General features: G+C 44.1%; 1 protein-coding gene across 1 annotated transcript in view; it reads right to left on the minus strand.

The window, feature by feature from the left end:
- MRPS11 (mitochondrial ribosomal protein S11) overlaps window positions 1–13419 on the minus strand; it is a 60081-nt gene that overhangs the window by 20423 nt on the left and 26239 nt on the right. The window contains exon 5 of the mRNA XM_030189706.1: window positions 4185–4250. Within this exon, the coding sequence (XP_030045566.1) occupies window positions 4185–4250 (66 nt within the window). The remainder of the gene's footprint in view (window positions 1–4184; window positions 4251–13419) is intronic.

Raw genomic sequence — 13419 nt, forward strand, 5'->3', positions numbered from 1 at the left:
GAAAATAGAGGAATACTTCCATGTTGGATTTTGTGCTTGCAGTACATTCACCGTGAAATGTTTACATTCTGAAAATAGCTTCTACAAGGGTTGCAGCTGATGATCTGGTCTCTTGCCCTTGAAAATCCATACCTCAAGAAACAGGGTGGGCAACCACGGTCCTCGAAGGCCACAATGCAGTCAGGTTTTCAAGATTTCCACAATGGAAGCAGTAGATGCAAAACAATCCAATGCGTATACACTGTGGAAATCTTGAAAACCCAACTGAGTGTGGCCCTTGAGGACTGTGGTTCCCCAGTCCAGTGTACTCCCTAGCTGACACCGGCCCATTTGACCCTACCGCTCAACTGCACCCCAATGAAGGCAGGAGCCCACATCAATCCAGAGCTGCCAGGGAAAGTCTGTCCACCTGCTAGATAGAATACTGGAAGCGAGGCTCCTGCCAGGTTCCTATATGGCTGAGCTCTGACATTCTCTCTATCTCCATCTGCTGGTAGACAGACATAACCCACAAGTCTCTGGATTGATCTCAGGGACGCTATAGAATAAGTATTAAGTAACAAATGTTAATATAATGAAACATGCGAACTAAGGGCCCTTTTACCAAAATGCATTAAGATTTGGAGTTCATGCGGCTTAACGTGGGATTTTCTCACATGTTAACTCCAAAGCCAACATAGCACTTTTTAAGGCATTTTCAATTTCATTTTATTCAGGTTGCGTGCTAATGTCATTAGCGCACGGTATTTGCTAGGAGTTAATGCAGGAGCCCTTACCACCTCCTATTTAGGAGGCATTAAGTGCTCCCACATTAATTCTGTGTTAACCAGTTAGTGTGTGTTACTTGTAATGCGCTAGCTGGCTAACACTTCCATAGCCATGCCACGCCCCCTCCCAAACATATTTAAAAAAGAAATACTGCAAAACGCTTTAACACATTTCTGAAGTACCCTGTTTGTGCGTACTAACCCGCTTGTTAAGGGCTTAACACCCTTCATTAAAAGAGCCCCTAAATGCTACTGTTACAATGTACACATAGCTTGAAGGCATTTACATCTGTATTCCAAGTGTCAGGCTCTCATCCTCTGCAGCCATCCAGCTGTAGTTTTCATTATTGAAAATGATAAGGACTCTTCCCCCCCCCCCCCCCCCCCCCCCCAAAAACACACAAATTCAAGATTTCACGTTAGGGATGGACGGCTAGTACAGGCTCTTGTAGAGCAAACAGTTTATCAATTAAAAAGCATAAAACTACAGTCTCCGTGTTCAGTTCCTCTGGGAACCAGGGAGGCTCCTGAAGGAAGCCAGCAAGCCCACCTCTTTCTATCTTTATCACATACCACATGCCGTCTCATATCCTTTTGCACTGGTTGAATAGGAAAAATTGGACATACAATTGAATCTGCTGTTACTCTTGGGCATTATTATTGTTCAGATGCTTTTAGCCATCGTAAAATCTTTGTCCTTTATTTGAAAAATACAGAATATGAATATGTAAATTTAATGAATCCATATGACCGATTTATGGCTTTAATGGAATTAAGTTAGCATGACTGAACTGTTGACCTTCTGAACTTGCTAAAGCCTTGCCGGAGGGGGGGGGGGGGGGGGGGGTGCGGTTAGTAAAGGCATTTGCTTTGTTTCCAAGAGTGATATTCTACAGTCCCCTGGTCTAGGGAATGAGGGAGAAGGGAAAAAGAAGGCAGGAGGGAATTCACGAGAGGAGCAAGGATTCAATGAATCTGATGGAGGAGGTCAGGAGTACAGAAAGAGAGAGGAGGGAATATAGACTGTTAGTAAGGGAGGCACTGAGACACAGGAATGATCTGCTAAACATGCCCTAACGCACGTTGGCGGATTCCCATCCATTACAACTCAGTGGTACTTTCTACAACAAAAGAGATTTAACATATAAAAGAAATAATGCCTAGGAGTACAGAAAAGAGCCAAGCAACAGACAAATTTTTATGTTGTAGAATGTACCGTATTTTTCGGACTATAAGACGCACTTTTTTCCCCCAAAATTTGGGAGGAAAATGGGGGGTGCGTCTTATAGTCCGAAGGTAGATTTGGCTGGCTGGCTGGCTGGCCGCCCGCCCTCCGAGTTCAGGATCGCCCTCCCCCCGGCCCTGTCACCACTTCTCCCTACTCACGTCACGCGATCTTCCCTGGTGGTCTAGTGACGTCGGGGCAGGAAAGAGCCCCCTCTTTCCTGCCCAGCGCGCTGCTCTCCATCCTCCTGTATGCAGCCTGACGGTCTCGGCGAGATACAAAATGGCCGCCGAGAATGCTCTTTCCTGCCCCGACGTCACTAGACCACCAGGGAAGATCGCGTGACGTGAGTAGGGAGAAGTGGTGACAGGGCCGGGGGGAGGGCGATCCCGAACTCGGAGGGAGGGATTCGGATAAGACGCACCGGAGCACCTAGGTTTTAGAGGAGGGAAAAAGGAAATTTTTTTTTTCCTATTTCCCTCCTCTAAAACCTAGGTGCGTCTTATGGTCCGGTGCGTCTTACAGTCCGAAAAATACGGTACTTAGCACTGCTGCCTTAAAATACATAAGTAGCTGAATGGCTCTCAGACAGTGGCGTAGTGCACTTTGGACTCGGGTCTATCCAGCAGCAGCAACCTGGCTGGTGGGGATCCCCAAGCCCTACCGGATAAAGATTCCCAGGCATCTCTCCCTCCAAGAGATTTTGGGGGGGGGGGGGGGGGGATGGTGTCACTTAACTCTACTCCTCCTCCCACCCCTGGTTTGCAGAACCAGGAAGTTGTGTCAGAGGAAAGCTTGGAGGCGGTGTGAACAAAGGGAATAAGCTGCTGCTCACTGCTGTTGAAAAACTAAGGATTTCAGGATACAGGGGAATTGGGGGAGTAGAGTTAAGTGACCCCTCTATCGGCAGGGAGGGAGGGTTGGGAGAGATGCCAGGTGGGGGGAGGCATCGTGACCACCCACTTTGGGATCAGACCCACTCAAAACTGGGTGTCTGCTCTCAGAAAAAACAAGATCAAGCCAAGGTTATTCTGGGCTTGGGTCACAATACGAAGCACGCCGAGCCTTAGGGCTAGCGACCACTGCGGCAGCAGCTCCATTTTCTTATAAGGAAAATTCTGTCAAGACAACAAGATGCACCAGACCAACTCTTAGCCTAGTCTTTCTACATATTGCTGCTGCTCAGTGTGGGTCCAGCTTTCAGTGCAGATAATGCTAGGAAACTCTGCAGACTTACTCCTAAAAAATTCTACAGCAATCTGCCTGTTGCGGGTTGTGGGGATATTTCTATAAAAGATTTCCTGTGGGTAAAACAGCATTATCATGTCAGAAACAGGCACTTAAACTGCCCAATGCTATATATGCATAAACATAGTTGCTACTGATATCTAGTGTGTACAGAACAAGCAAAGGCATTCCTGGGGGCGGAGGCTGAGTGAAGTTGCTAGAAACATGCCGATAATATTTATAAACTTAAAAAAAGATTTTTTTATTATCAGATCTTCAGAAATATCAGGGATATTAGCACAACACATCCATGAGTCATCATGGATGCAATTTTAGTATAAGTCGAATGAACTTTTTCTGTATCCAATACTGTTTTTATTGTAAGCCACATTGAACTCAAACTTGTTTGGGATAATGTGGGATATAAATGTCATAAATAATAATAATAATAACAACAACAAAAATAATACATATGAACTTATCTTTTATAGGTTGAATTTCTTCTGAAAGGTAAGTTAATACACCTTATTTTTTGCAAGAAGAAGAAGTTTATTATAACTATATTTAAAATTGGATCAATGATGACTCATGAGACTGCCCATGACAGAGGAACGTGTTACTGGGCGATCTCTGAAGATCCGATTAAAAAAAAAAAAAAATCATTTTAAGTTTAACTGGGAGCAAATTTTCTTAGCTTATGTTGAAAGGTTAATACTGAATTATTGGTGCCTACCATGGTCTTGGGAAGATGTTACACAATGTGCACATATTCATGTATACTTATTAAGTGGACCATCTGTGCCTGCTGCAAAGCAGATGTAAACATGCCTCTGCCTACCTTCCTCAGGGCTATTTTGCAAAAATTCAGAGCTGCACATGTTGCCTTTCTGAAACAGCAACAACAAGTGTACTTAATATGCCTTCACAGTCTGCGTGCCAGAGCTTCATAAAATGCAATAACTTACCAGCCGACCAGGTCCCAGACCTTTCACCACAACTCGTACGTGGGATACGCCTTTGTTAATCGCCTTCTGCAAAGAATTAAACACAGGCAATAGCTTTATGCAAAACTCTAAGCGTGGCTTTTATTTTAAAGAGTTTATAAGTGTATCTATCTGTTTTTGCAGCACACATACTACTACTGGATACCACCTGCAGCTGAATGAAATACACATGTACATATATACAGATGTGGAATCAACAAGCAAGGAAAAGACAAAGAGTGAAGCAGGTAAGGGACGTAGCGATAAGGTATGGGAAAATGGTGTTTTTCAGTGTTTGTCCAATAAACTCATATTTCTGCAGTTATCAGGGTTTATCAGTTAAAATCTCAAATCAGAAGCCCTAAATATAACAAAACGTTCTAGTGGTCTGCAGCTCCTATGTGTTTTCAGCATACTGCCTCCAGGCAGAAACTATTAACACAAAGAAATCTAGAGAGCACTTCCTAGCCCAGAGCTACTCAATGTTCAATCTCTGCTTAAAAAAAAAAAAAAAGACTAAAAAATACACAGCTGCACACTTTGAAGAGACTCTTTCAAACAAGCAGCTGATAGAATCTGATGGAGGAAACAAGTATCAAAAAATTGAAAAGCCCTGCTCCCAAAATTAAAGAAGCAGGCTAGCACAAGAGTGAATGTTTACATTTTCTGTCCTGTACACAATACAGTTTGCTCTCTTGTTCCTTGCACAGTATTTGGGTGATACATTTTTGTATCTGTATATTCATATATATATATATATTTTTTTTAAGTATTTTCTTTTGTTTTAACAAAGGACAGATGCTTCTTTCAGTGTATCAACAGTGCCACCTGGTGGAAATGTCTAAAATTTCCTTTAAATAATTGTTAGGTTATCAATAGAAAATCAAACAAATTAAACATGGAAAAGAAAATAAGATGATACCTTTTTTATTGGACATAACTTAATACATTTATGTCCAATAAACAAGGTATCATCTTATTTTCTTTTCCATGTTATATTTTGTTTGATTTCTATTGATAACCTTTAAGAGTGGACTAACACGGCTACCACACCTCTCTACTTAATAATTGTTAGGAAAATAGAGCTGTGAGGCACGCACCCCTTAGGAGACGATGACAAATTCTTTCGGAAGGTAAAACTTAAGAGAGTCTTCTCCACAAGCTTTCAGACTGCTGCTTCTACTTCCACTATCTAGATATTGAAACTAAGAGATTGTTTCATATAAGCATGGCAATAGGGGATAAGGTAAATGTTAGCCCATATTTCAGTACTGAAGGAAAAAGGGAACAGAAACCCCCCCAAACTATGCAATCCCAGGAGGAGCGTAACATGAGAAGGCAGTATATCAAAGCCCATCCCTTTCCCTATTCGACAAAGGGATCTTGGTGCCAAGATGTCATTACAGAATTTGCGATAGGAGCGCCTAAACTGAGGCATCAGTTCCTAAAATTGCCCTTTAGGTAAGGAAGATGAAGTACCTACCGGACAGCCAACCACGCCTGCCGCTTCTTTTTTTTTTTACTCTAGCGCAGTTGCTGATGGCTAGGTACTCAGCCCTCAAGGCTTCAGCACTTTGGAGCCAAGGCACACATGGTCCTCCCAGCAGGGGGTGGACGAGGGAGAAGGGACCCAGCCTCTTAGGTGTAACACTCATGGGGTAAAGTGGCCCCACAGACTAATACCCCAGTCTTAGAAAGCGCAACAAGAGAACAGCCCCAAATAAAATAAAAGTTAAAAAAAAATTTCAAAAAAAGAGATCCCAACTAGGAAAATAAACCCAAACTAGAGGCAAACTCTGAGACTCAACCCTCCCCAGGCCAACCAGACTGCATGTCTATCATCTGCTGGACTGAGAACAAACTGGCTGGGTAACAGCTGCACAGGACAGTTGTTCTCAGTCTCCATCTGCTGGTAGGCGTGTATAACCCAAGCGTCTGGACTGGTCTGGAGTGCTGCCTAGGAAGATGGCATTCAAACTATATTTTCAGTGTATTTTACCCAGAAAGCAATGCTATGGTACATAGAGCTCAAAAAATACAGTGGTGGAAATAAGTATTTGATCCCTTGCTGATTTTGTAAGTTTGCCCACTGACAAAGACATGAGCAGCCCATAATTGAAGGGTAGGTTATTGGTAACAGTGAGAGATAGCACATCACAAATTAAATCCGGAAAATCACATTGTGGAAAGTATATGAATTTATTTGCATTCTGCAGAGGGAAATAAATATTTAATCCCTCTGGCAAACAAGACCTAATACTTGGTGGCAAAACCCTTGTTGGCAAGCACAGCGGTCAGACGTCTTCTGTAGTTGATGATGAGGTTTGCACACATGTCAGGAGGAATTTTGGTCCACTCCTCTTTGCAGATCATCTCTAAATCATTAAGAGTTCTGGGCTGTCGCTTGGCAACTCGCAGCTTCAGCTCCCTCCATAAGTTTTCAATGGGATTAAGGTCTGGTGACTGGCTAGGCCACTCCATGACCCTAATGTGCTTCTTCCTGAGCCACTCCTTTGTTGCCTTGGCTGTATGTTTTGGGTCATTGTCGTGCTGGAAGACCCAGCCACGACCCATTTTTAAGGCCCTGGCGGAGGGAAGGAGGTTGTCACTCAGAATTGTACGGTACATGGCCCCATCCATTCTCCCATTGATGCGGTGAAGTAGTCCTGTGCCCTTAGCAGAGAAACACCCCCAAAACATAACATTTCCACCTCCATGCTTGACAGTGGGGACGGTGTTCTTTGTGTCATAGGCAGCATTTCTCTTCCTCCAAACACGGCGAGTTGAGTTCATGCCAAAGAGCTCAATTTTTGTCTCATCTGACCACAGCACCTTCTCCCAATCACTCTCGGCATCATCCAGGTGTTCACTGGCAAACTTCAGATGGGCCGTCACATGTGCCTTCCGGAGCAGGGGGACCTTGCGGGCACTGCAGGATTGCAATCCGTTATGTCGTAATGTGTTACCAATGGTTTTCGTGGTGACAGTGGTCCCAGCTGCCTTGAGATCATTGACAAGTTCCACCCTTGTAGTTGTAGGCTGATTTCTAACCTTCCTCATGATCAAGGATACCCCACGAGGTGAGATTTTGCGTGGAGCCCCAGATCTTTGTCGATTGACAGTCATTTTGTACTTCTTCCATTTTCTTACTATGGCACCAACAGTTGTCTCCTTCTCGCCCAGCGTCTTACTGATGGTTTTGTAGCCCATTCCAGCCTTGTGCAGGTGTATGATCTTGTCCCTGACATCCTTAGACAGCTCCTTGCTCTTGGCCATTTTGTAGAGGTTAGAGTCTGACTGATTCACTGAGTCTGTGGACAGGTGTCTTTCATACAGGTGACCATTGCCGACAGCTGTCTGTCATGCAGGTAACGAGTTGATTTGGAGCATCTACCTGGTCTGTAGGGGCCAGATCTCTTACTGGTTGGTGGGGGATCAAATACTTATTTCCCTCTGCAGAATGCAAATAAATTCATATACTTTCCACAATGTGATTTTCCGGATTTAATTTGTGATGTGCTATCTCTCACTGTTACCAATAACCTACCCTTCAATTATGGGCTGCTCATGTCTTTGTCAGTGGGCAAACTTACAAAATCAGCAAGGGATCAAATACTTATTTCCACCACTGTATATCGGAGGTTTACCAGTCTAGACGTAGAATATCATTCCTCAGATGATCTCCCATGACTGGCACCTTCTTTCCTTTCCCCGTCTCTATTTCCCCCTCCCCCAAATTCCCTACAGAGGAACTGATGCAGTAAGCTGTGCTAACTTTTAATGCAGTGGTTAACTCTCGATTTTCACACGCTAATCTTACTCCTGATGCAGCAATAAAGATTTGTGTGGAAATTTCAGCATAAAATTGCTGTGCTAAAGAGCAGCAGAGTGGGCACATAAAACACTGTATAAATATTGTTTCTGATGTTCAAACCTGTATTAAAATATAATTTTTTCTCACTTTTTGTAGCACTGAATCTTTATACAAGTTCAGACTGGCTTACAGATGCAGTACAGGAGCAATCATTTATAGGACCCCCCCATGCTACCGTCTTGGAAAATGGAAGTGCCTGACCTTAGGCGGTGCTATAACATAGGAAGGGGCAACTGGGTATCACTACTGCCTCCAAACTTGCACTTGGTGGGTTCCTGTGTGTGCGTGGACAAGGGGTCTGGGACTGTACTTGGTGTTGGGTGTCTGCTCTCTTTTATTTAACTTCATTCTTTTCACTGTGAGCGCCAATATTTGCAATGGCAGAAGCTGAATTTGAACGGTACTTTCTCTGGTTCTGTCACGGTTGTGGCCGTGCGCTTATGTTCAGACCTACTGTTTCTTGATATCTAGCTCTGTGACCTCTCCAGTCTGCCTTTTTCCCTATTGTTGTTCTTCCTGTAAGCCAAGCCTCGCTTTGGTCTCCCCGCTTCTGCTTCATTTCCTACTTGTGACATCAGCAGCCTACTTCTTTATAAGGACCCAGGGAGCTTTCCTACGTTGCCTTTGCAAGAGGCCTCTTAATCTGTGTTACCTGCATAGGTCATATCCTTGCTTGGCTTTGTTCCTGAGTCTTGCTCCTGAAGGTCTGTTCTGTGTTTCCCTGAGTCTTGTGTTTCAATGCTTTGTTTTTATTCTGTGATTTGCTTTTGAACCTTGATCCTAAAGGCCTGGCTCTAGAGCCACACCCTGCCCTTGGTGTCTGTATCTGTTTGACTTCCCTTGGCTTCTGCTTTTAGTCAAGCCCTGCTTTTGACTCTTGCTATAGTTAAGCTCTGTGTTTAGCCAAGCTCTGTTCCTGTTTTCCCTGTTCTGTTTCCTGTGTGTGTAGTTCTTGTCTGTTAATTCTGAGAGTCTGTAGAAGCCAGCATTGTCCCTAATTGCCTCACTACTATGCAGGTGTGTCTGCTGCCTCTCAATCTGCCTGGCCTTTCTTTTCCAGCTGTGGATGTACATTGCTTCTTTATTTGTCTTCACTTAGTCTGCTTAATCCTTTGCCTGCTACGTTTGCTTCCTGGCTCTTGAGCTCTGTTTCTGCTAAGTTCTGTTCCTGTTGTGTGTTTGAGCCAGGTTCTGCCCCTGCTATGTGGTTGAGCTAGTTTCTGTCCCTGCTCTCTGTCAAGCCAAGTCCTGTTCAGTATCCTGTTTGAGAATCCGGAATCCTGTTCCAGCCAAGCCTGTTTGAGAATCCAGAATCCTGTTCCAGCCAAGCCTGTTTGAGAATCCGGAATCCTGTTCCAGCCAAGCCTGTTTGAGAATCCGGAATCCTGTTCGCGAATCCTGAATCCTGTTCCTGCCTTGTTTATTGTCTTGCTTCTGTTATTCTTGTTGCTTAGCTCCTACCCTGTGTTGCCTGTCTAGTTGTGCTTTGTCTTGTCTTTCGGTCTAGTCCTGTCCTGATCCAGTTCTTGCCTTGTCTTGCCCTTTTCTGGACCCAGTTTTAACCTACTTCCGTGTGTTGCCCTGTCTTGCATTTCTGGGTCCCAGTCCTAATCCAGTTCCGAGTTTTGCCTTTTCCTGTCTGGGTTCCAGTTCTGGCCCCTTTGCCTTCTTTTCCTTGCCTCGTCTGGATCTGGTCCTTGTTTTGTCCATTGTGTTTAGTTACCTCTGTCCTGCCCTGTCTTGAGTTTGTTAGTTTATCTTAGTCCAGTCTGTTCTGATTCCTGCCTGTGCCAGCCCAGGTGATTTGTCTGCCAAAGCTCCAGCTTTGGTCCAAGGGCTCACTATTCCTAACAGTTGTGACAGGCTCTCAGTCTATTAATCTCACCATTAGGCCACCTCCTCTTCTAGTCTCTCATTGGGTGAAAAAAAATGGGCGTTGTCAATACACAGAGAATCAGCAAACCAAAGGTGGAGACTGAAGAACCATACGCAGTCCTGCTTAATTATGCACATGTGTATCCAAAAGTGAAATTACGTGCAAATAAAGCAAGCACAATTTCTGTGTATAATTTTGCCATAGGCAAAAATCAAAGCAAAAGTCTCTCTGGCTTGTGCAAACCCTGTGTGTAAAAGCACTAGTAGAGCCTGTACCAGTGCGGGCAGTTTTGATTATTACCCACAAAGGTGGCGATTCTATAAAGCAAAGTTACTCACCTGTAGCAGATGTTCTCCAAGGACAGCATGCCAGGGGGCTCATTTTCAAAGCACTTAGCCTTCCAAAGTGCTATAGGTTTCTGTGGAACTTTGGAAGGCTAAGTGCTTTGAAAATATGTCTCCAAGTATTCTCCATTTAGGTGACGTCATTTGACGGAGACCAGTGCGGATGCTGCCTAGCATACACAGAGAGTAGCAAATTCTAGGAGCATTCCACTATGCATGCACAGGTGCCTTTCTGTACGACGTGTGGGCACAGATTCCTCAGTAGAATAATACAGCTGAAGGAATACAACTCCTAGGGGAGGTTGGAGGGTATGCGAGAACATTTGGCTTGCTGTCCTCAGAGAACATCTGCTACAGTGAGTAACTTTGCTTTCTCCAAGGACAAGAAGGTCATTAGTATTCTCACATTTGCATCAGCATTCTTGCTCCTTGAGGTCTGGATCTTCTAACATGCCTGTTGAAACATTGGTGATTTCCAACAAAGGAAGAGGAGATCTAATGGAGAAAGAGGATAACTGGACACAAGTCACCACAGCCTGCAAAATCAACTCCCCAACTCCATCTTCTGTTGAAATGAAGAATCAGTTCACAGCCCTGAATGCAGAAGAGATGAAAACATCTCAAGAACAGGAGGAAACTATGATCAAAAATCTCTAAGCCACTGGATCGGTGGCCAATAAGAAAAGAAAGGTAGTTGTAGTTGGAGATTCTCTTCCGAGGGGTACTAAAGCCCCATCTGCTGACCAGACATGATGTCTAGGGAGGTATGTTGACTGCCGGGTGCCAAGATTACAGACTGTCACGAAGACTGTGTCAGAGTTTAAGAAGGCATGGGACAGACAAGTGGGATCTCTTAGGAAAAGGAGGAGTTAAGTGGTAACTGAGGATGGGCAGACTGGATGGGCCATATAGCCCTTATCTGTCATCATGTTTCTATATTTCTGTGTAACACGCTCAATGTTCATTCTTTCAAACTGTTTTTTTTTTTTTTTTGGACAAGTATAGGAACTCAATCTTTTACATTGCAGGAATTCTTCACCTGTGGAATTCTTTATCTGCTCAACTTCGAGCCCTATGAAATATAGATGAATTTAAAAAGGCTTTGAAAACTGTTCCGTTTTAGCAAACATTTGATATTTTTCCTTAGGGATTAGTTCTGGATTGTTTGGGTACTGTCAGATTCTGATGTTTTAGCAGATATTGTTTTGATATGTCTGTAAAATGTGTATTATTATTATGACTGTAAATTGTTCCCCGCTCAGGGTTGTAGATGTGCAGGTTAATAAATAAATAAAAACAAACAAACATCTTGGGAATCCCTAGCTACCAAGCTCATCAAAAAAACAACAATGCTAGAAAAACAGGGACTCGAAACGTCTAGGCCTTGAAATCATTCAACCTTAAACTACAATCTAGTTGTGGAGGTGCAGCCTGGAACAGAGCAAAACTGGGCCTAGGAGGGTGGAGTTGGATTCTAGACACCAAACAAATTCTGTAGTACTATCTAACTAAACCAGCTGTCATGTCGGGCGTCCTGCTTAAGGCAGTAGTGAGAAGTGAATGTATGCACCGAAGACCACATCGCAGCCTTGCAAATTTCCTCAATGGAGGCTGACCTCAAATGGAGTGGAGTAGCAGCAGCTCCTTGTGACCCTGGGCAAGTCACTTAACTCTCCACTACCTCAGGTACCAGAAACAAAAAACACCACCACACCTTAGATTGTGAGCCCATTAGGGACAGAAAGAGCACCTGCATATAATGTGTACAGTACTGCATATGTCTAGTAGTGCTAAAGAAATGTTAAGCAGTAGTAAGTAGTAGTAACAGCAGCAGCAAGTGGGCTCCCGAAGTAGCCAAGGTTCTTGACACGACCCTCGAGTCAGCCCAACCTGGGTATAAATGAAGGAGATGCAACCTGCTAGCCAATTGAAAACAGTGTCATTTGCCGACGCCACCGATTGAAAATAGTACCATTTGCCCCATCCTGTTTGGGTCAAAAAAAAAAAAAAAAGCTGGGTGGACTGTCTATGGGCTTTATAGTCCGCTCCAGATTGAAGGCTAAGGCTCGCTTGCAATTTAATGTAGTATACTTTTGCCAGGATGGGCATGTGGCTTTGGGAAAATGTTGGCAAAACAACTGACTGGTTAAGGTGGAACTCTGATGCTACCTTAGGAAGGGGTGTGTGCGAAGAACTACTTTGTTGCAATCAAATTTCATGTAAGGTGGATCAGCTACTAGGGCCTGAAGCTCACCGACTCTGTGAGCTGAAGCGACTGCCACCAAAAACACAACTTTCCCAGTCAAATACTTCAAATGACAGAAATCAATTGGGAGCTCTCATCAGCTGGGTTAGAATGACATTGAGATCCAATTACACAGTAGAAGTTTGATCGGTGGGCTTTGACAACATCAAACCTCTCATGAATAGAACTAAAGGCTGTACAGAGATGGGCTGATTGTACCGAGATGTACCTGTATAGAGTTGGTTTTTAAACCAGACTCACACAGGCGCAGGAGGTATTCAAGCAGTTTTTGTGTAGGGCAAGAAAGAGGATCTAGGGCCTTACCTGCACAGCAGATGGCAAACCTTCTCCAATTAAAAGAATAACACTGCTTAGTGGAATATTTCCTGGAAGCAAGCAAGATTTTGGAGACACCGTCAGGCAGATTCGAGGGCTGAAATTCTACACTCTCAATATCCAGGCCGCAAGGGCCAGGGACTGGAGGTTGGGATGCAGAAGGGACCCCCCCCCCCGTTCTGTGTTATGAAGGTCAGAAAAAGCTGTAATCTCCACTGGTCCTCGGAGGTCAATTCCAGCAGGAAAGGGAACCAGATCTATCTCGGCCAGAATGGAGAAATCGGGATCACTGTTCCCCAACCTTGCCCGAGTTTCAGCAAAGTCCTCTCTATGAGAGGTACTGGAGGATACACATACAGAAGACCTTCCCCCCCAATGAAGGAGAAATGAATTTGATGCTATGCCATGTGATTTGAGCCTGGAGCAGAACTGAAGGACCTTGTTGTTGAGAAAAGTAGTGAAAAGATTCACAAAGGGGGTGCTCCACTCTTGGAAGATCCTGTGGGCTATGCCCATATTGAGAGACCACTTGTGAGGTTGCA

Source organism: Microcaecilia unicolor, chromosome 1, assembly GCF_901765095.1.
Source record: "Microcaecilia unicolor chromosome 1, aMicUni1.1, whole genome shotgun sequence".
NCBI classification, from domain to species: Eukaryota; Metazoa; Chordata; class Amphibia; order Gymnophiona; family Siphonopidae; genus Microcaecilia; species Microcaecilia unicolor.